At 41.0% G+C, this 22,050-nt stretch overlaps 3 protein-coding genes across 4 annotated transcripts; all 3 read right to left on the reverse strand.

The window, feature by feature from the left end:
* Positions 1-41: 41 nt before the first annotated feature.
* Positions 42-4,667, reverse strand: ppt2b (palmitoyl-protein thioesterase 2b). The gene is made up of 8 exons (XM_088404862.1): positions 4,225-4,667; positions 3,292-3,445; positions 2,514-2,609; positions 2,310-2,417; positions 1,999-2,082; positions 1,780-1,864; positions 1,569-1,623; positions 42-1,507 (listed from the first exon to the last, which is right to left on the reverse strand). Exons 1-8 carry the CDS (start codon positions 4,447-4,449, stop codon positions 1,364-1,366), a joined length of 951 nt encoding a protein of 316 aa, XP_088260988.1. The 5' UTR covers positions 4,450-4,667; the 3' UTR covers positions 42-1,363.
* Positions 4,668-5,233: 566 nt separating this feature from the next.
* On the reverse strand, positions 5,234-12,717 carry cratb (carnitine O-acetyltransferase b). The gene is made up of 15 exons (XM_088405616.1): positions 12,363-12,717; positions 11,842-12,066; positions 11,247-11,365; positions 10,949-11,002; positions 9,536-9,701; positions 8,735-8,909; positions 8,548-8,638; positions 8,237-8,324; positions 8,067-8,167; positions 7,767-7,886; positions 7,317-7,439; positions 6,718-6,853; positions 6,576-6,638; positions 6,374-6,511; positions 5,234-5,841 (listed from the first exon to the last, which is right to left on the reverse strand). The coding sequence occupies exons 1-15, from the start codon at positions 12,411-12,413 to the stop codon at positions 5,638-5,640; spliced, it is 1,854 nt and encodes a 617-aa protein (XP_088261742.1). The 5' UTR covers positions 12,414-12,717; the 3' UTR covers positions 5,234-5,637.
* Positions 12,718-13,582: 865 nt separating this feature from the next.
* On the reverse strand, positions 13,583-21,867 carry ppp1r18 (protein phosphatase 1, regulatory subunit 18). Of its 2 annotated transcripts, XM_088405653.1 has the most exons (4): positions 21,718-21,867; positions 16,966-20,783; positions 14,608-14,824; positions 13,583-14,253 (listed from the first exon to the last, which is right to left on the reverse strand). In XM_088405653.1, exons 2-4 carry the CDS (start codon positions 20,731-20,733, stop codon positions 14,234-14,236), a joined length of 4,005 nt encoding a protein of 1,334 aa, XP_088261779.1. In that variant the 5' UTR covers positions 20,734-20,783; positions 21,718-21,867; the 3' UTR covers positions 13,583-14,233. The 2 variants fall into 2 exon arrangements, with proteins under 2 accessions (XP_088261779.1, XP_088261778.1); XM_088405652.1 differs by having other exon boundaries at positions 13,583-14,824.
* Positions 21,868-22,050: the final 183 nt, after the last annotated feature.

Consider the following 22,050-nt stretch of genomic DNA (forward strand, 5'->3'; position numbering starts at 1 on the left):
AGTTGAAGTAAATGTGCAGTGCAATGTCAGTATCACTCAAAGCACGTTAACATCTTTTATTGAGGAAAGACATTTAACATCTTTGCAAACAGATTACACTATAAACTGGAGGACACTGTCAAAATAGCTGTATCTGTTTATAATTTTAAAAAGTACAGGTTTATGCTTTCTAAGCACAAACAATCAACAGATGACATCCCTTACAACCATGCCACAAACTTAGGTAAATTATTTGTAAAAACAAACAGTACATGATACAAATAAATGTTCAATGACATACAATTGAGAAGCTTCCATCAAATCTGCCCTTTCATCATCTTACCCATTCATGTTTTATTCAATATTAACAATTCCTTTCAGGAAGTTTAAAAGTCCCTTCAGATCCATAATAAAAGTTCAAATGATGATCTTACTATCCTAATATTAAATACCAAAGAACAGTTGAAAAAATCTCTTGAAGATGGGCAATCAAAGGTTGCTCAAATGACTAACCTATACAGTACAGGCAAAGGTAAAAAGAGTTTTAATCTAATAAAGGAACATAAGAAGGCATTACCCTAACACTGCACACTTGCTATTGATGTAAAGTCGCTAGCATTCCATTCTTTTATCACTATTACAACAGGCAGTTTGTCTTAGCACTTGTGGTATGGGGAATCTAACACTGAGACATGGGGGAATTAAGGCGTCACATACTACTAAAACTGGGTCCTACTCATAATATAGCTACTTTTAATGACAAGAAAGTCATTTTAACAATGATCTAAAGATAATGAAAAATACTGCAATAAATAGGAGAAAGGCAATGAGACAAGATGACAAATGGCACTCAGGCACTCTCAGGTAGCGTTGAAGTGTGGAACCAAAAACACAAAAACAATGCCTTCCCGATGAAGCTTAAACGCTGGTAAACCTATACAATTATGAAAACATTTGTTACCATTGATGTCAGTTATGTGTATGTCAGTTTGTGCCTACAACATTTTCCAAGCAATGAAAAGAAAAAAATATCAAAAATAAATACAAAATGTTATGATTTCAAAAATAATTGCGACATGAGGGCCTCAGTTTATGGCTGTAGGCCACCATTACGCATCGTTTTGTGGTTAAAATTGCACTCAATGAACCAGTTTGCACTGCGGCGTAACAATACATTGTCATATTTTTTTCCATAGAAATATTTACAGCATTTTTGACTTCACCATTGGATTAGCAAAGTTTAGTGACAGAATTCTGCATTCCAATTTACAAATTTGGATTACACTTCCGGCGTAGAAACGGTACCCCATTACAAATCGAGGACCCCCTTCATACTGTATGAAGGTCATTTCATTAAAATGTTGATGACTGTGCATTTGTCTTTCTAAATCAGCCACTTCTCCATGCAAGTGTGAAAAACAGTCTCATTTGAGTGCCACCAGACGTGTTGAACATACGGAACAGAACACAAGATCAAATCGCCACGAGCCGCCAGCGTCTTCAGACCAAAGATATCCCTTAAGTAGACCTGGGAAAAAAAAAATACATAAGTAATTTGAATCAATCACACAGTACTGTCGATTACTCACGCCTTGTCGCTGCATCTCAACGACGGTCTCGTTGTCATCAAAGAATCCAAACTGACTAAAACATACAAGCAGAACACAGGCAGAATGTGTGAGTATCACATGAGTGTCATCTGTTGATTCACATGCAAAGGGAAAACCCAACAGTAATATGTGCAGAACACAAAATGAAGAAAAAATATATGTAGTAAAACATTGCAACCAAAACAATCACCTTGACTGCCAGGGAGTGATGACCCCATCATCTGGTCCACCAACAAGCACCAACTTATCGATTCTCATAAAGTTTTTCTTCCATTCTGACAAGGTGAAAAATACATTTTGTTTTTTTACACACAACTAGATGACAGGGTTCTCCAACTCCCCAAAAGCACTCCATTTTATCCGCTAATATTGCAGTACTACTACTATCAAACATGAGGAATTCGCTGACCTGTTGAATTGGGATTGGGTCTGTCGCTGTTGAGCAGCGCCAAATAATCACTGCTGTTAGTGTACATGTCCCTGTGGTGGGGGTCTGAAGAAGAAGAAAAGACGCACTTTGTTATCGGCCGCGTTCAAACAGTTTTTCAAAAGTCACTTTAAAGTAGGACTGAACCATTTAGAAAACAAATCTACAGTAATTGCACCGCCCCTGTCAATAATGCACTTTGATATGCATTAGTTGTTCAGCCGCACTTTAAAGAAAAGCATGCAATTATCTAAGAGCATAAGATATGCACAGAGTTATTATTTGACTCGCACCGTTCCAATAGTTGCAGATAGATACCCTCTGGCCGATGGCGGTATAGCAGAGATGGTACAAGTTGGACTTGACAAACTGAGGAAACAGGTATTTCAAGTAGTCGGTGTCTGAGAAAACAAAAAGCAGAAGGTCGTAGTGATTGATGAGTTGGAGCAGCAATGAGTCATGGAGCGTGTGTGTCGAGCTTTTGAGAAGGAACTCACCGCCGTATTGTCCGGCCTGAGGAGACGACAGCGAAATGAACGAGTGCACGTTGTGATCTGGCAAAGTGGACAAGATTCCTCTGCAAATCAGCCCACCTGAAACAACAATACACTTTTGAGTGGTGGACATACTTTTATGAAACTAAGAGCGGTCAGTGAACGCCTCGCCAGTGTAACTGAATGTGCTCAAAGTAGTTGTACTTGCAGTTCAAGTTCATTTTACCATAAATACCCAAAGTTAAATACCCAATTTTTCTGTGTGTGAACAAGGATGGCCTCGGATGTTGGTTCAGTCTGCTCGCTTCTTCCATTGAAAATAATGCCGTAACAACCTCAGCTAACACGAGCTGCTGTTAGCTGCCATCGGATGTCCACAGTCTAGCTTGTCCCATTACCGTAATTGTTATAATTGCAGCTATACAGTATAAACTGATAAAGGTGAATAACGGGGAAAAAAAGAATGTTATTCAAATACATGCCATTTTTACTTCACTGCATTGTCACCCAGTGAAAAGAAAGAACAAAAGTAAGAAAACCTGATAAGATATAATATAATGTTTGATGGCAAATTCCAGCTCGTGGTTAAACACAAAGAAATGCTTTTGTTTCTTAGAGGCTGCCATTGTGTAAATGAACACTTACAGTTAAAAGTGTCATCCAAAGGTCAGGAATTGCAATAATAAAACTGGAACCCCAGAACATGCTGAACTTGCTTTTATCGTCTAAAATAAACTGCATGTGAGTGTTTTACACACGCCGGCACACTGTGCACACACACCTTGAGAGTAGCAGATAAAGTGGACTCCCTCTGCGGAATTTTGCATGATAGGATAAATGGCTGCCTTGAAACCCTCCACCTGCTTCCACATGGGCTGCAGACTGGAGCCCCGGTCAAACAAGTCAATCACGGTCACATTTGTTCCAGGATGAGACTGCAAAAAAAATGAACAGAGGACAAAATGTTATTCTGTAAATGGTAAAAACATTTTGGCATAACTTAAAATACACGTCTTTTGTAAATTATTAAGAGACCTAGTTAAGAAGTGCTCTAGAGCTACTGATATTTTTTCTCACTAAATAAAGACTATAATAAAAAACAAGAGAGATCGAGACAGAAAAAAACAACCTTAAGTGAAGTGTGTTTACTCAAAAAAAAAAAAACAGCAGCAGACTTCAATGTTTCACAAGATGGGAGAAAACAAAAAGTGTTTCACAAGATGGGAGAATATATAAAGAGGGATCTTGGTAGAATACATAAAGAGGGATCTTGGACCATTCATCTTTGCAAAGTCTCTCTGACCTGGATTCTTCTCCTCTGTGCATTTTACATGGTTTCAATGGGGTTGAGGTCTGGGGACTGAGATCTGCGAGCTTAATTCTGAGTGGTGAACATTCATGCAATTTTCAGCTTGAGAGTACGCCTCTGCAAAAAAAGTATATTCCAGGGCTTTTACCAATTTAACCAGGAATGCCAGTAATTATTGTGAGTACCGGAATTAGAGTTAAAAGATGAACTGGACGAATAGGGTATCAGATTCTCGCACATTAAAGTTATTGCCGCTCGCTGAACTGCAGATTTGATGTGAGGGCAGGCCTGCTTGTTTACTTCAAGTGAAATCTCACACAGTAAATACTGCAGATTGTAATAAACAATTGCGATGCCGACCAGAATAAACCAAACATCCTCGGTCTCGTCACCTTGAGAACATACCTCGTGAATGAAGCGCTGGAGGTTCTTAAAATCTTCCGAGCTGTCGAACAAGCCGTGCACGATGACAACCGGCTTGTAGGCGACCGCCGCAGCCCAAAGACATGCGCCGAGCAGCGGCCACAGCAGACTGGCTGCTCCGCTGCTCCTCTCTTTTCTCCGGATGGCAAAGTCTGTCGTAAAGCCCTTCATCATAACAATAAATACTCCGGATAAATCCGTGCTCATTTAAAACTGAGAGGTAATAAATAATTTAAAAATAAAAGTTGAAATGTGCTCCATTCTCTGTCCATTTAGCCCGATTAATACGTCGGGATTTTCTCATAGCTTTTTTCTTGAGACAATTGCCATAATATATCATAAAATCGTTTTAGTCATGCAAGTTCGATTACTCGGAGGTAAACACGAGAGAGATTCCGGCGAGCGAAGGCGATGTGATGGTCATTTGTTCCGGTCCAAAGTCAAACGTCACACAACGTCACTTCCGGTACACATTACGCGTTTCAAATATGCGGTCCTTCATTGTCACTATGATTGCTCGTGTCATCTTTAATCAAAACATGTTCTACTTTAATAACTAAGTACATGTACAGATGTAACACAAATGAATTAATCGAAATCAATCACATGCAATATACCAAAATCAATAATAAAGACGGTGGGCTCCAGGTTGTAAAAATGAGTGGATATACAATATAGTATATGTTGAAGCGTTTGAGAAAATTTAACGTTATAATGGATGTTTTTTTTGGGGGTGACAGCCATAACATTATCAAATTCAATCACGACGAATAATCATTATTGGAAAAATGTTTAATGTGAGGTGTTTTGAAATCTGACGTCAAAAAAAAAAAAAAAGTATAGGCCTACTACTGATTCTGAAGACTGACATGGCAACACACTGAGATTTAACACAGATTGGGGGGAATCAGAGAAATTAGAAGCAGCGGAGTCAAGAGAGAGGCTAAGAGGTTTAAAGAAAAAAAAAAGATTGCAAAATGAAGGACCACTGTTACTAAGCAATAACATTTATTAACCAATCCAGAAAATTGTGCGCAAACATGCCCAACCAATAGGGCCACATCATCTTAATTCATGCAACAGCTCCATTTGTTACCACAACTATTTCCCCCACATTTTGGTCCTTCACAAGCACACCAAAATCGACAAATCTTAACTGATGGTGGTAACAGTGCATCATACTATATATACACACACACACACACACAAAGGCTTCGGTTGTGATTAAAGCTGAAGTGTTAACGGCATCTCTTCCCACACCAGGTGAAATGTGTGCACCTGCGAATGAATATTGCAAAAATAATCTATTAAGAAATAGCCCTTCATAAACACTTTTGTAAATCTGCTGGATGAATAAAGGAGTGAAAAGTGGAATGTTCTTAGTCTGCTGCAGTTCTACACAGTAGGCTCCAGTAGCTCATACAGTTGGCACAATGTGTCCCTCACGGCGAAGCCCAGCTTTTCTGCGTTTGTTTCCTCACAGCAGTTGAAGGCGGTTATAGAAAAGTGGACGTGGTCGGACTGCGGGTTGTAACATATGGCGTAACCGTCAGGAACCAGCGGACCAAAACACATCACGCTGTCTGTGTTTGTAGGCACCTACAGGGGAAAGGAAAGAAGTGATAAGATATATTTTAGACAGAAAAAAAAAAGACGGATTACTGATTGAATGGCTCTTTCATTTTAAAAATTATAAAGATACAACAGCATCGGTGTCAATTATGTGGATTTTCACTATTCACGTGCTGGTCGAGTATTTATTCCCTGCAAATAGCAAGGGTTTTGAGTTTGAACTGCTGATTAACTCTACGGTATTCTGTCAGTCGTTATGTTGAAAGTATCTATCCAACAAACCATTTTCTATAACTATAAATGGTGCTACATATGCAGGCATGCTCAGTCTGTTGACGATAGGATGTTGCTGTAAGCAAGAGATTAAAAAGAATGTTTATTTAGAAAAAAAACAACATTGATTTGATTAATACATTAAGCTAAAACGTTCAAATAATGAGCAAACATTGGCCATAATCATAATCAGACTAATTACTGGCTAGGCCCTAAAAACTATTATTTAAAAACAAAATAACTCCTTAACCAAAATATTTACAATTTCAAAAACAAATGTCCGCACCTGCCCTGTTCGGAGTTTCCAATGAGTTGCCAGGCCAAAGGCAGTATCCATAAAGATTTTGGGAACGCTTAGTCCCTCCTCAATGGCCTGCAGTTTAAGCCCCAGAAGGTGTCTGTCTATGCCATGTCCTTTAAGCACCTGCAAAGGATCCAAGTACGGACGTTAAGGTTGACGTTGCTCGACATTTCAATTCATTGTTTACCTGGTCAGTCAAAGCCGAGTAGGCGTCAATAGCTTCCGTCAACAGTTGGAGCTTGGATTCACGCTGCACCGCAAGACAAATTAAGCAGAATTTATAATGTTGTAAATAAATATGTTAGAAGGAAATATGCACGTCTGCTCACAGGCGCTGATGAATCGAGGAAGGCGAGGATGAATTTAAGCATCTGGCTTGAAGGCGAGCGGATGTACTCGGTCCTTCCTTTACGAAACATCCTCTGAGAGGCGATGTCGCAGGAGGCACACACGTCGCCGTGAACTCTACCAACACAAACGGGAGATGTTTACGAAGACAAAATGTTTGTATACTTTATCGGTCAGTCTTTCGCCATTTGCGGGCCAATGGTGAAGCTGTAACACGGCGATATATTTGACTAGAGATGGGCAGATAACGACATTGGCAATATATTGTGATTTTGAAAGTCGCGGTTATTTAAAACAGTCCGAATGTGAAAGAAACAGAGTTAGAGGGTGTTTCCAAACTTTTGAGTCACTGTATATACAGTACAATTATTATAGTGGCGTAAAACAAAAACAGACATGAATATGGAGTAAGAATAATGCCATGTGCTGACATCGAAAATAATATATTTTATTACTAATTCTATATTGGATTAAAAACAACCCATGAAATAATGCAAATTATGATTCACTAATAATTGAATTTCTGCATTTACCAAAAAGTCAGATCATCTCAAATGTTTTCAAATGTCAGTTTCTTTACCTGTAGTAAGCCAACTGCAGGGCCACCTGGATGAAGGAGTTGGGACTCAGGTTGTGCCGCTTGGGAAGATCCTTTCCAAACTTCTTAAAGTTGAATACATTCACATCCAGGTCATTGATCAGTCTGCAACCACATTATTGTCAATACAAGTATTCTAACGGAGCAGTGATTTTTCCCTGAAAACTTTCCTAGTGATTTAACCTCTTTGCTTCTTTTGTTATGTTTAAAGATGACATAGACGAGTAGAAACTAGTAGTAATAATGTTTAACATTGGTGAGGTGTCACATCGCAATGCAAAAAAACAAAAAACAAAAAAAGTGTCACATATACACACATTTGTGACGGTCAGTTAGTTTTTTAAAAAATCCAAATGAAAGTCGACAATACACAAAGTCTAATCAGCAACATTAGCAGTCTTGCAAAGCCTTGAAATGGTTTCTGCAACTTACATGTCAAGGTTTTGCTTGGCGTTCTCTATGTCTCTCTTGATTTCTCTATCTATATGGAAGTAAAGTTTCTTGGGCATCGGAAGAGGGACCAGTGGTGTTTTCCTTGGGTCGGGCTTCTCACTGCAGGCGGTCAAACAAAATTACTCATACACGTGGCAAATACAATATAAAAATGCACACAGTATTAGAAAATTATGAATTCAACAGTTTTTTTGTGCACAATTAACAGTGCTACAAACAGAAAGGAGTACACTTGATGATCACACTAAAAAACATGTTGGGGTCATAAATCTTCATTACCAATGGCGCAGGATATAATCCAGCAACGTCGCTATGGGCGGACCTTCAGATGTGGCTTGTTCATAAAGGAGACCCCAGGAGCCGTCTTCACCCACCACAAACTGTACAAAAGCAACGTCAACAAGTGCTATCAAGTTTTCCGGAAAAAGGTGAGCAGCTTGGTCTCTAACCTGCAGAGTTTTATCAAACCAGCGGTTGCCACTATTGGAGAAGGTCCCGCCTCCATGCAGGACCTGGGCTGCTTTGCGGCTGGCGTATCTGTCAATCAACAATTGTTTTTACAAACGTTATTTCCTGCGGCCTTTCTATTTATAACGTTGGCATATGCGGCCGTGGCAGTAAAATAAACATCTCATTGATACACTGACGATGCAACGTAGGCATTTGGAGGTTTCATTTCTTGTGAGGGGAAACTGGGGGTCTTGCCAGTAATCTACTAATTAACCTAAGTATAAGTAAGCGTGAGTGTGTAAGGACATACCTTTCATCCGATATCCTCATAACCGGAGAATCCAAACACAGTGAAAAAAGTCCCTTCTCAATTGCCTGCACTGACTCCCGGTTAAGTTTATCTAGGTGACATAATAGTACACAAAGGCACATAGACAAAGAAAAAGATTGGTGTTGGTGGATCAATGTGGAAAATCTGAGGATCATTTTTTCCTAACCTCTCAGCAGGCGGTTGTAGGCCTGGCCCCACGTGTGGCGATGGTCACTGGTCAGTATTCCCATCGGCTCCTTGTCCGTCTTCCAAGACTGAGACCTGATCCTCAGCAGCTGCCCGTGAATCTGGCTCTCCGTCAGACGGGACCCGTCGCTGTTGTACACTTCCAGCTGGAAGAACTACAAAAAAAAAAGAGGGGAAAGTAGCTTGTAAACCGTAAATCCCCAAACATAAGACACACTTTTTTCCCCCCAAATATGAACCCAAAAATATGTGCGCGTCCTATAAACGGTAACTTAAGGATTAGACTGTTTTTTTAAATTCAAAACCGTTCGAAGAAGCTTGATTCATCAGACACATAGGCAAGAGTTTTGACGCACAAATGTGCATTTTTTTATTGACATTCTTCCTTACAATAATTATGATATGTCAGATGTCAGTTAGCTGTTAGCAGCCAGGGCCTATTGCAGCTAACAGCAGCTCGTGTTAGCTGGGGTCGCTACAGAATAATTTTCAATGAAAGAAACGAGCAGACTCAACCAACGTCCGAGTCCATCCTTGTTCACACACAGGAATATTACTAAATCGGAACTGGATCATGTAAAGGTTATGATGTCTCCAGCTGTTTCCATTACGAGTGGCAAAGGTATATGATATGACTTATTTATTAATTGTGGTATTTTGCCATATACACACAGCCATACTTGGCAGAACATGGATGGTGTACTATTGTTCAAGGTTGATATTGTACTACAACTGAACCCAATGTGCAAACTACGGCAGTTATTAGCTCAAATTTGCTCACCTGATAGTTTCTGACCACAGTGATGTGCGTTGGTGACCGTTGGGAGTTTCCATAGTGAGCGACATAGTCGTGTTTGGGCCCCGGGATGCGACATGAAGAGAATAGCAACGGGTAGAGCTCCATGCATAGAGGCCTGCCTCGCATGTACTCCAATGGCAACTGGCCACTAACACAGAAACAACATTAAATCACCGACTCCATTTTATTTACCTGCAATACATATAGTATTTACGAAATACAATAATAACGTTTTTTAAATATGACATCACTTTGAGCTAAAAACATTTTGATAACCACATTTGAAACAGACAAAAAAAAAGCAGTTTTTGATGCTCATATGTAAACAAAACAAATATCATAAATGTATGTTATTGGCTTTTTAGTCTAATTGGGGTTCTTGGTGAACCGCAAGGCACTTTTGTTTCAATGGAAGGAGAGAACATTTTGCACAACTTGTTCATTGCACAAATGGGTTGGGTGCACGTGCCTCTGCATGTACTCGCGTTTGAATCTGCCGAGCAATAAAATAAACAATTTGGAAAATTGAGGTAAGAGAAAAGCACAAAATTAGCGCAAATAGGAATGTATCAAAAAATAATAAATAGAAACTAGGGCTGCAGCTAGCCATTATTTTAGTAAAGGATTCATCTGTCGATTATTTTGTCAGTCAATCCATGAACTGGATCAAAACAAGTTTTAATTTTAAACCTGTTATAAAAAAAAGCAAATATTTGTAAAACTTATTTTGATGTAACACAAAAATAAAGCTTGTATAGAAGACTAGATAAATAGGACAATATTTACTGGCTAGAGGCTCAAATTCATTCAAATATATAAAACATGGTCTCAAAATGATTAATCGTTATAAAAAAACAAACTGAAATATGATTTTTTTTTTTTTTTTTTTTACTGGCTTCTGATTGGAAATCTAGTCATCTATTAATTTGTTGTGTATATGAGTATAATGCAAAGATGGAGGGTTTGTGCATTTGCACAATCATATACTGATTGTGGATCTGCTGCAGGGCCGAAACCTGGGCAGCATTTCCACAACTGATTTTCATTAACAGCTCCCATTCTACAGAGCTTGTGAAAACAAAAGCAATTTCAACACTGATATTATTACAAACAAGTGTGAGCAAATATATTTAGACACAGATTAACTTCTTGCAGCAAAGAAATACAAGGCATGCCAGGAGGGCTGAAGGTCAGCGCACACAAATAGCAGGGAAACAGATTGCGGTGTTAGTAGAGGCTTACTGCAGCCTGAGTGTAGTTCAGTGCAGTACAGTTACAATTATGAATAAATATTACCGCATTGACCTTTCAAAGCAGGAAGCAGGATTATTGGCTAAATTCAAAACAGGATTATTTGCTCATTTCAAACAAACGAGAGCAAGATTTAGAACTTACGCATCAAGTTTGGCCTTGAATTCAAGTACAGCTACGATCAGCTTGGACGCAAATCTGAAACAAACAAAACGGTACCTTTTAAACACATTTTCCACTTGCTGTTGATAAAAATGACATCGCGGCTCAACTTGCAAGCGTCACGTGACCAAACCCATAAAATAATAAGTTAAAAGTATTTTTAACAAGGCTTATTTCTAGGTTCAAAATTTAACATGACTTAAAGTGCATCCCAACATAATTAGGTTTCAAAATTGCACTACATTCCTTTGGGAAGACGATTTTCGATGCGTTTACTCACAACAATTGGTTCCTCCAGCCATTGTAATCTCGTCTGGGGAGAGAGATGGCTGGGTTGGAGTGCACAGGCAACGGCAGGCGACTTTCCAAGTATGCCCACTGCACCCACCAATCTGTGATCTACAGGGAAGATAACACTAATGTTTTGTATCACGGTGTGCATCCACAAAATGGATATGAAAACACTACTGAGCTGTCTCAAATGTCTTAGGTACTTAGACTGTCCAACTTATCTATATCCGGGGGCGGCCATTTTGCCACTAGTGCCCACTTCACAATTTGAACCGTGATTGGTCATTACCTGAGCTACTGTGATGTAATTTAGGTCGACTGCAAGTGACAGATGGATATAAAAGGGTGATTTTCGCTGTTTAATTCATATTCCATAAATACAATATTAGTTAGAATAGCGTGTTTAGACCAGTGGTGCTCCATAAACAAATGATTGATGAAAATGTTGGTTGATTTTTTTTTTTTTAAACACTAGAATGTAGCTACCCAGAAGTAGCATTAGTCAAATCCACCAGTATGTGCTTCAACACATCAATCATCAGCATGTGTCATAATTCCCGGGGAGATAAAGCCAAAACACACACCCAGTTCTCAGTCTTTCTGGCCCTCCTTTCCAGGCCCCTCTGAAGCACCGCACCAAGGCCACCGCGCCTGGCAAACTCCCGCATCACCCTACGGGTATGGGCAAGCTCTTCGGGGGGGATGAGGGGTTCCAAGCTTCTCATGTAGGTCTGCAAGGTCTGACTCAGGGGAGGCACTGGCTGAGGGGGCACCAAGGTGGACATGCTCAGCTCCGGCCTGGATGCCACCTGGAGGAAAAGTCAGTGTCAAGTTCAAATTTTACAAGCCCGTCCACTTCCTGAAGTATTTTAAAATAAAAATTCAAATAAAATAAAAATAAATCAAAATAAAATAAAAAAAATCGAATCTGAGAAAGCACAGTAGATAATGATTGGAAATTAAATGTTGCTCGGTAGCAATAAAAAAAAAAGTTTGTACGCCATACTTGATACTGAAGATTGTTTAAAAGCACACGCAGACACATACACGCACACAACACTCCCAATCACACAAAGACTTGAACGCACCTATCTTAGATACTTACACGAGCAAACCATAGCCTGCACGCCCCCGGTTGGATTATGCTGGAAAACATGCTTCGTCCAATCAAGCCTGCAGTCGTCTTTGCATCTGTCAAACGTGTTTAGAATATCAGCGAAATCGCAAAAAGCCCTCGGCCTACCAAACCCCCACCCTTTAGCACACTGGTTGAGGGTTCAGATGATAAAAACCGAGCCGTGCTCCATCGAGGCTGTGCAAGAGAGTCATCGATCTAGTAGAATCCAATTGAAAACAAAACGAGAAAGAAGAACGTTGTTATTTCGGAAGCAGGGGCGCGCATGCAACGCCTCACGTACTGAAGCGACCTCAGGACAAGCCTGCACACGTGTTGACGTCAAAAGTAGCTTCCGTAAACGGAGGTAGGAAAACTAGCTGCAGTAACCGTTTCTTCCATGGTATGTCGCTCTTTCACCGAAATAAGAAACAAACCAGTGACGTCAACATTGTTCATTCATACATTTTCTTTCTTTTCTTTTTTTTTAATTCTCTACTTACCTGTAAAAACAGCTTCTTATGTTGAAACAGAATGGTAACAACAGAAATACTGATTTTTTTTAAAGTTGCAAATTCCCGTAGTTTTGCTAACGTTGAGGACACTGGGAAGTTCAGTATAAATATATTTAGTTTTGTTTGTATGGTTTGATTAAAGGTAGTATTAAAGATAGCGCCTTAAAAACACGTGTTAAATACCAGAGACCGAAAACAGCGATCATCCATTTTCATCTGTAAAAAGTTAATACAACATTTTGTCTTTAGCCAAATCAATTTGATCTTTTCATTATTATTCACGTAGAATGAGTACCTTCAAAACACGACTTGCTGTTGCTCAGAGTTCAGGTAATCAACAATTACCTCACCTGTTTTCTGCATTTGGTCATGTGATTTATGCAAAGCTTTACCGTGATTGGATACTTTGTGTATGTTGCTAAAACGCGAACATTGCAAATTCTCTTCATTTAATAACATTGATAGACATAATGCAATTGCCTTTAAATATAATCCTTTTTTTTTTTAATAGTCATACTTAAATAAATTAGTTTTGGTGCGATCATTTGTCTGTATCTAATAAGGTGACGGGTTAACAGCCAGAAACCCTCCAAAGGAAAACAAACAATAGTTTGACGTCGAAGGTTTTTCAAACAAAAAGTACACGCAAACATACAGTAGATGTGTACTATAAGAACATACATATAGATATAAACATGTTTTTTTAAAAATATTTATTAATTTTTTTTAGTAAGCCATTTCAAAAATAAAAACAGTTTGTGAAGCTTCTGTACAAACTTTTTGCACATTTCATTAATCAAACGTGTTTATTTACAAACAAAAAATACTAAATATGTGTCAATAATACACAGCCAACATTCTGACATTAGCTGTAAAATGGTAATGCAAATCTGCTGTTACACAATTCCTATAATGCCACTTCCACATGACAAATTATTATAATGAAGGTCCCACGTTTTTTTTCTTTCAAGAATGCATGCAAATAAAAACACATCAACTTATTTTACATCATCTGTGTGGTTTTAGTATATAAAGCCGGCACAAGGCACTCGGACGACAAGACCGATTGACAGACCTAACACCAGGAATTGAAATCCTAGCAAATATTTTAACAACAACCAAACAATCTTCATTAATTGCATAGACGGGTGATCTTTTGCCACGTAGCACCAAAAACAGCTGGTGACTTGGACATTTTTCGCAACATAAATCACAATAGTCTCCTGAAAAATAAAGTAGTGGCAAGAACCGTACTGTACGTCCACACGACACAGACTGAGATGAACATTTAAAAACTCCGAAAAACCTCATTGCATCGCACAGGCATTTTGGCGAGGTGAGTGGCGTCTACCGAGGGCACGACTCATCTGGAAAACATAAGGAGGTAGAGATGGGAGGGAAATAATATGAGTTGCACAATTTATTTTTTTTTAAGTCAACCTCACTTGTCATTTTCTTGAGGCTGCAATCACTGTCTGTGACTGCAAACCTTCACGTCTTTCCTCACAGCAAAGAATGAGGCACTCTAAAGTGGCCACAGGTGACCCTAAGAAGGCGGGGGCATTTTTCAGGTTATAGGCATAGCTAACTTGCTGCTTGTCCCAATTGAGTTGGATAAAAGGGCTCAAATTCTGCTCGATTATAATGAGGGAGGAGGAATCATGCCAGACTCCAAATACCTGATTACACATTATGTTTTTTGAGAAAGGGGTGACACTGACCCACTCTTAGACCCCGTCCCAACGCAGTCCCCAAATTTCTTGGGCTCTTGGACACGACAGCTCCTCCGTCCGCTTCCCCTTCCTCCTCCTGCAGCTCCTCCACTTGCGTCTCGGTCCTCGCTGTTTCATGGGGGTAAGGCGTGGACACCAACATGGAGGTCTCGGAAGGATACTCGCATAGCTGCTCTAGCCGGTCCTCATTGAAACATACCTTGCCCTGTTAACATTGACAGATACGTGTCTTTATTGTTGCAATTGTAGCCAGCTTTGTTTTAATTCAGAAACAGGAACCAAAATTCATTTTTGTCATGGACTTAATAATGTTTATCTGCAAATATCAGGGGTGTATTTTTGGTACACATTCAGTGTTACTAAGACCTCCCATAGTTTGCTTTTCTGTGCTCATATGACAATGTTGAAGTGAGTAGAGGAGCTCTACTAGTATTGCTTTAACACAATCGTGTAAAAAAAAAAAAAGTCTCTTTGCAAGTGATGTAAAATTACAATACCATCATTCGACGTTGAAAAAAAAAAAAAGATTTACACTTAAAAAAACCCTGTGTATGATTTTTCAAGCGGTTTCTTTGCTCAAATGTCAGAGAAGATCCGCGATTACAGAAAATACACACGAATCCAAACCGATAAGAGAGTGCTGCATAACCCCGGCGAGTGACCAACTTAATACCACAAGTGACCTGAGTTACCTTTCCATCTCCCCTGAGACTGTCTGCAGGCGCCTACAGATAATATCTGTGCCTTAGCGTGGCTGGACGAATCATTGTGAGGCAAATAGAGCTTATCCCAGCACCTTCAACCTTATTAACCCTGGCTAAAACAGCAAAGACCGGTGACGGAAAGATTCAGCTCACAGTTTGAGCTGCTCTGTGTTTTGGTGCCGAACAATTCTGAGATACCCGCAAAGGCCGTGGTTATTTAAAAAATACTACTCTGAAAAACGTTGATAAAAGAAGCACGAAGAGAAGGAAACGCAAGAGTCAGAGAGGACAAACCCGCCACGCCCCACTGTGACTTGAAGCCATAGTTCAGCGAGGTTAAGCCTGAGTCAAAGTATACAAAGCCCATCAGTCGTGTGTGAGCCAGTCACAACTTCCAGTAGCTTTACTACAACCTGCTAAAGGGATTGAAATTTGCTAAGAGAGAAAGTAGTTTGAGTTTGGAAAGTGACGAAAAACACATTCAGTCCTGTCTGTCGCGACACCGCTATTTTAGCCAAAGGCGATGATGCAAGGGAGAAGATCTGATGCTGAGTCGTTTTTTTCTCATTTTTCTTTTTTAAGGTACTCTTCTTGCAGTACTTTATGGGCGTAATGGTATTATCAGTTAAATTTTAGCTCAAGTCCCTCAATATCGCTCAAGAACAGATATTTTGACTGGGAGGCTTGATAACTGATAATAATTGGTCTGTCTTATGAGAATTTATAATACGCATCAATAAATGTCATTATTTGGGGTAAAAGAAACTTTCCTTCAATTTTTCCGTCTGGTATGCTGTACATTTGAGAAGAGTAAAGAGAAGTTTGAATGAGGAACTGAAGCTTTGCTAGCCATGTTTCAATTTTAGCATTTAACCCATTTATTTTCCAACTTGACATATTCAGCCACAAAAAGGTTCATCCTTAACTCACTGAGACAGGTACATCTGCACTAGTGACATGCACTAGTTTTAAAAAGTGAGGGGATCACATTTTAACAAACTGAGGGGGTAACATTGCAGTTTTTTAAATATAGTCCGTGAAACACTGCTCAGGCTCTAGCATGGACTCGTAAACATTTGCAAAGCAAGAATCTGCTTGGGAGGCAAAAGGAGGAAGACACGACTTGTGGTTTCTTTTTCAAATGTGCAATCTCTCTATACCAGTGTTGGGCAACTTATTTTCGATATTAAACACATTCTCACCAGTTATTTTTAGCGCTTCACTGTTGTATTATCATGATCATTAGTGTTGTTTCAGTTACCGTCAATTGAAGCTTATTATTACAAAGAGCATAAAGTGGCAAACCAGATCCCAGCAAGGTCTTATGGCTAAGAATCACGATGCCGTGCTTGATAAGGCTTTAACCGGCTTAGGTCTGTCTCAGTGGTTGGGCCTTTCAATCAAGAGGGATGTTCTCCCAGTGAAAGGAGATTCCACTCAACAAAAGAGACAGGCGGTCAGGTGACGCAAAAAGAGGTTTTCCCTGTTTGTCCTGATGATGCCATGGTGATAGGATGCGGATAAAATGTGATCATTTATGAATTGAACGACCGGATATTGACTAAACAGGGCCGACTGAATCTGACTCAGGTCACCCCCAAAACATGACGGGATTTAATAGTAGAGAGTACTCCCCGCTTACCCTTTTCGGAGTCCCTTTGCTCCTAACGAGACATGACTTCTCCAGGTTCTGATATCCGCCTATCACTTCAATTTCCTCTACTGTCGGATATTTCTTCTTCGCGGGCTCAGCCACAGCTGAATTTGTCTGGGGTTGTTGGATCGGTTGGGGTATTTTTGAGCTGACGCATGCCGCCGGGATAGACGGCGTCGTGGACTCGGTTGTTCTTGCCAATCCCGTGGATTTTTTGGGGTTGATTGTAATGGTGGCCCCTCTCTTCACCTGGCCCCCCGAGGCACTGCGAATGGAGAAGAATGTTGGCGATGGTGACGGAGAAGCAGCGGGAGATGGAGAGCATGGTGAGGGGGCTGGAGTTGGCGCACAGTCGGAGGGTTTCAAACACGTGTCCGGGGATCGGCTCCTGACGTGTGAGATATCATTTGGGTTCGGTTGTTTGAAAAGAGATGGAGAAACAGTCTGTCTAGAACACACTTTGGGTTTAAATTCTGGTATCTCCTTGACCATCTCTTCAGGCTGATGCTTTCTGAATCCTTTGCTTTGGGGTCCTTTTGTATCTTTGTCCTTACACGGAGTATTTGACGTGGAGACGACATGTTGAGTCTGCAGGACCTCCTGCTCTTTGAGCTGAAACTGCTCAATTTGAAGTTGTATTGTCTTTACCCCGCAAGCATCTTCCTTGGAGAACACCTTACCATCTCCTTTTTGTGTCTCTGGCGTGATGAGGGGCTTCACCTTAATGAGATGTACAGATGAAACATCCAGATTCCTCTCTCTTAAACACAAGCCTGACCTCGAGCCAACTGTCTCCAAGTTGTAGATCCGGCTCATTGCTGCCAGGGAGTTGGGATGAGGTGGCGAAGGGGAGGGAGGTTGTGCTGGATCAATGGATGATGTGGGTGCCTCTACTTCCTTCTCGGGCTTCTCTGTGTCTTTTTCCTCTTGTTCTCCTTCCCCGCTCTGCTGTTGACTCCTCCGGTGCGTCACTTGTTCTTCCACATGTTTCAAGGTGTCATATTCGTCCTGAGATATTCGAAGACATTCATCGGTATCTTCGGACGGAGCGTAGGAGCCTCTACTTACTTCCTCTCCACCCACTGTGGCTGACTGTAGCACAGAAACAGGAAGCTGAGGGCAGTTTTTCGACATGTCGACTTCCTGCGTGATGTCAAATACAGACCCGGATGTCTGCTTCACTGTGTCTGCTTCTGCTGCAGTCATCTTCTGCAAACAACTTATGGTTTCCCATCCCTTCTCTTTTTCTGTACCACTTTCCTCACAGGTGTCCCCTTGTGCCTGTGCATCAGAAACCCATTTGGATTCATCCTCATGCATGCCCTGTGCCCTTCTCTGTCTTAGCCGCTCTTGCTCCTTTTGTCTAATTTTCTCTCGTAGAGACTCTATGCGGCTCAAGGGCTTGCCGACCCTCCAACTGTCTCTTCTCTCTACTCCTTGTCCTTCCTCGTAGTCTTTCCCTTCCTTGCTTTGATCGGTATTCTTTCTGGCCATCTCCTCTGCAACATAAAAAACGCTCCTGGGGATCTGGATCTCCAGGGGACCTGGAGAGTTCCCCAAAGAAGGGATCCCTTTCGGAGATCTGGGAGTTACATCATAAGCCGCGGTCTCATTATGAATTTGCGCCCCTTGCTTACACTCCATCTTGTAATATGTTTCAGCTTTATAATCAGGTGTGTCTACTATTTTTTCTATTTTGCTGATTAGTTCTTCTGTATGATGGGACAAAACATCCCACTCTGTCCCGCTATCTGCTACAGTACTGAGCAGACTGGAGCACTCTCTGTGGTCTGATTGAAGTCGGCAGCAGCTCTCTGCAGCGCCACGGCTGGTCAATGCCACAGTTTTCTCAAATGCATTCGATTTTTCACAAAGTTGTCCCTCAGTATATTTTCCCGAGTTAGAATCTTTCTCTGCGCTGAGATCCCATTTGAAACCTTTCTCTGTGAGTTTTCTCGCCTCTCTTTCAGCCGTCCTTGCTTTTCCGTCTTGCCTGATTGGTATTCTTCTAGCGAATGAAATCCCCTCTGTGCTTTTTACAGATGCCATCGTGAAGCCTTCCCTGTCTTCATCACCCGCCATCCCTGTAGCCTTTCTTTCAACCGGGTTCTTGATTTCAGTCTTATTTTGGAATCCCGTCCCTGTGTCGCTTCTTTTTTGTATTGTTTCACTCTGATCTTCATTTCTTAATTGCCCATCCTTATACTTGACAAACTTATCTTTCTCTAAAAGTCGTGCACATCCCATTTTGGACTTTGCTGGCATTTCCTTCCCTAATCCTGCCCCACTCCTGTCTGAATGTATCCTCTCACGTGGTTTCCTTTCAAAGTATCCATCTGGTTCCAACCCGTTTTCCTTAGCGCATGCCACCCTATCAGAAAAGCTGAAGGAACGTTTTGGCACACCTTTTAGTGGCATACTTCGCCCATCGCTTGCCCTCCAATCAGTTTGTTCATCATTTTCCCTTGAATTTTTCCTCCGACCGGGCCTAAGAAAATTATCTGAACTTTTGGATCTAGATGGAGGCTTACGGAGCTCCCCAAACTTAGTGAGCAGCTGGCTAACTCTCCCTCCTCTTTCATAAAACACGTTGTCATCTAAGCTGTCCTTCTTGTTAATCACGGTTGCCTGGCCGCATGGTTTTTCTTTTTCTTTCGAGTTCTCTTTTTCCCTCATCCGCGAAATTTGGCCAGAGAGTTCTCTGGCCAAATGCTCCCTCTTTGCATCCAAGGTGAACATCTCGCCATCCTCTCTTCCAGAGTTTTTGCCTCCTCCCCCTCCTGAAGAACGCTCTTCAACGTCTGCCGTGGGCTTTATGATCAGAACATCAGAAGCTCGGATCTCAGTCACGCTCGCTCCCCCTGCCAGGATCTCCCTTAGGTCCATCTTCATTCCCCTCTTTCCTTGCAAGTCCTCCTCAGGCCGCTCTACCTCCACCTCCCTCCATTTTGTTCTCATCTCGTCGCTGCCTCTGCGGTTCTGCTCGATGATGATTATATTGTCTGCGCGAATAGTTCGGAGACAAGGTACAAGGGGGGAAAACGAATTAGTTGGATCTCTTTCGTTTTCATCCTTAAGCAATTCTTTCTCTCTGGGTACGTCTTTCACCGAGTCTTTCCATGGGGATTTTTCCCAAATCTCCTTGTTATTCTCCCTCCCTTGACTCCTGTCTCTGCTCCTCTCCATGTCCCGCCCTTCACTCAAATCTCGAAATCGCTCTATTTTCTGCTCGATTTTTCTTCCTCTTCCAGTCTCTCCGTCATGACCTCTGAGGAAAAGTTTGTCCTTTTCCCGCTCTTTTACCTCCAACTCATTGCCCTTCTCCAGATACCCAACATCTACTTCTTTGCCCTTCCTCCACACACACTGCGTGAGTATGAATGGGTTTTCATGGACTGGAACGATGGTTTCCGCAGAGACCTGGCTCATATATCTATGGTCCGCATCTATCGAGTGGCTCGGCTCCGGACTGAGCGATTGTTCATTTCCTTGACTGGCGTTTACAGAGTTGTCTGTATCACTTAATATATCCGAAGGAGGTTGATCGGCCGGCAAGACAGCGATGTCTTTTTCCTTTTCCCGATCAACCAGGACTTCCTGCTTTGCCTTCCTCCGCTGAATGATCCCTCGCTTCCAAGCAGGCATGTTGGCAAATTTCTCCTCTTCTTCTTTTTCTCGCCTTCCTCGCTCTTCTTCCTCTCTCCTCTTTCTCTCCAATAGGAGTTGCTTCCATTCCGGAAGAGAGGAGACAGACATAACAGAAAAGCGGCAGGTTTTTGGCCCAGACAGGGAGCGAGTCCTGGCTTCTGTGACCGCAACGCAGAAATGAGATATTAAATTCTGTTAAATCACTTCGATAACATACTGTGAAGATGATATTGCTTGTGTATGCTCTGTGAAACAGTAGCATGTTATATAGCATCTGAAGCATACAAAGTTGCTGTCATTGCAATACCGATAATATGAATTAAATGTGTCTTTAAAAGTTGACTCAGCAGTATATGACGCCATATATATATTTCATTCTAATCTTGTCCACATAAGGGCACAACTGACGGGGCAAGAGCTGAGACAGGACATATATAGACAATCGTGCACACTCCTTCACGGGTATCGACTATTAGATTCTCCTATTTATTGTTTTTGAAAAATCAACTGTAAGGCATACATATTAACCAGTAGATTATGAAAATCACAATGCAAATAATTGTAAATTGTTTGTACCCTTTCTGGCACAAGGACTGATATGCTGAACAATCATATTATGATGACTAAATTAATTCTATCAATTTAACAGGAGGTAAAAGGTACAACACAAAAAACGCCGCCTAGTTATAAATACAGTAATAATGTTCACATGTCACTGGATCATACAAAAAGGTGCATCTAGTATCGTATTTTGTACCGAACTTGGTATGATACAGCACATTTCTACACCAAATCAAACTTCCTCTCAATTTGTGTCCAAAACAAAATACCTAGCATGTATGCATAGCATGTATTGGAAGATAGTACATTGCGCAGGTAGTCATAATGTTGTAGTAGGTGTAGTTAAACTATGGGGCTAATTATTTGGCAGGTTAGTAATGGGGAGATCAAAGTGGCTGTCCAGTGTAAACCTATTAAAATACAAACCGCTTTTATTAAATTACAGGATTAACCTTCAAGTTTTCTTCGGCGTACAGTCCAATTTTCGACAAAACAACACATTTCTGTAATAGTCGTGTGAAATATACTTACAAGAATCCTGCTTTGTATTACTGTCGCTGAATCCACTTTGTCTTGCTCGCCACTAGATCATGGCTTCCCCAAACAAATAAATCCATGCGATCTCAAAAAGTACAGTCGATAGGACTTTAAGGTACCACTCAGAACAAACTGAGTGCCGGAACATGGCACCATCACCAGAGTACGGTAAATATTTTCAGGTTCCAAGACACCAGGACGCTAATCCGATAATTACGTTCAATTCCATCAGTAGAGTTAAGTGGCAAGCACCATATTGCGGGACCTAAGAAAAGCGTTTAAAGAGCAGGCTGTCTGCTCGGGCTCTATCCCCCCTCCCACACACAC

The sequence above is a fragment of the Hippichthys cyanospilos genome, chromosome 21, assembly GCF_059441005.1.
Source record: "Hippichthys cyanospilos isolate Australia breed blue-spotted pipefish chromosome 21, RoL_Hcya_1.0, whole genome shotgun sequence".
Lineage (NCBI taxonomy): Eukaryota > Metazoa > Chordata > Actinopteri > Syngnathiformes > Syngnathidae > Hippichthys > Hippichthys cyanospilos.

Coding starts and splice junctions, on each gene's coding strand:
- cratb (XM_088405616.1), bottom strand. CDS start 12,413: ATGTTTTCCAGCATAATCCAACCGGGGGCGTGCAGGCTATGGTTTGCT. Junction 11,366..11,841: donor CCAGAAAGACTGAGAACTGG/GTGTGTGTTTTG, acceptor TCTTCCCTGTAG/ATCACAGATTGGTGGGTGCA. Junction 7,440..7,766: donor GCCAAGCAAAACCTTGACAT/GTAAGTTGCAGA, acceptor ATGTGGTTGCAG/ACTGATCAATGACCTGGATG.
- ppp1r18 (XM_088405652.1), bottom strand. CDS start 20,733: ATGTCTGTCTCCTCTCTTCCGGAATGGAAGCAACTCCTATTGGAGAGA. Junction 14,825..16,965: donor GCAAAGGGACTCCGAAAAGG/GTAAGCGGGGAG, acceptor CAATGTTAACAG/GGCAAGGTATGTTTCAATGA.
- ppt2b (XM_088404862.1), bottom strand. CDS start 4,449: ATGAGCACGGATTTATCCGGAGTATTTATTGTTATGATGAAGGGCTTT. Junction 1,865..1,998: donor ACCCAATCCCAATTCAACAG/GTCAGCGAATTC, acceptor TCACCTTGTCAG/AATGGAAGAAAAACTTTATG. Junction 1,508..1,568: donor TTGAGATGCAGCGACAAGGC/GTGAGTAATCGA, acceptor TTTTTTTCCCAG/GTCTACTTAAGGGATATCTT.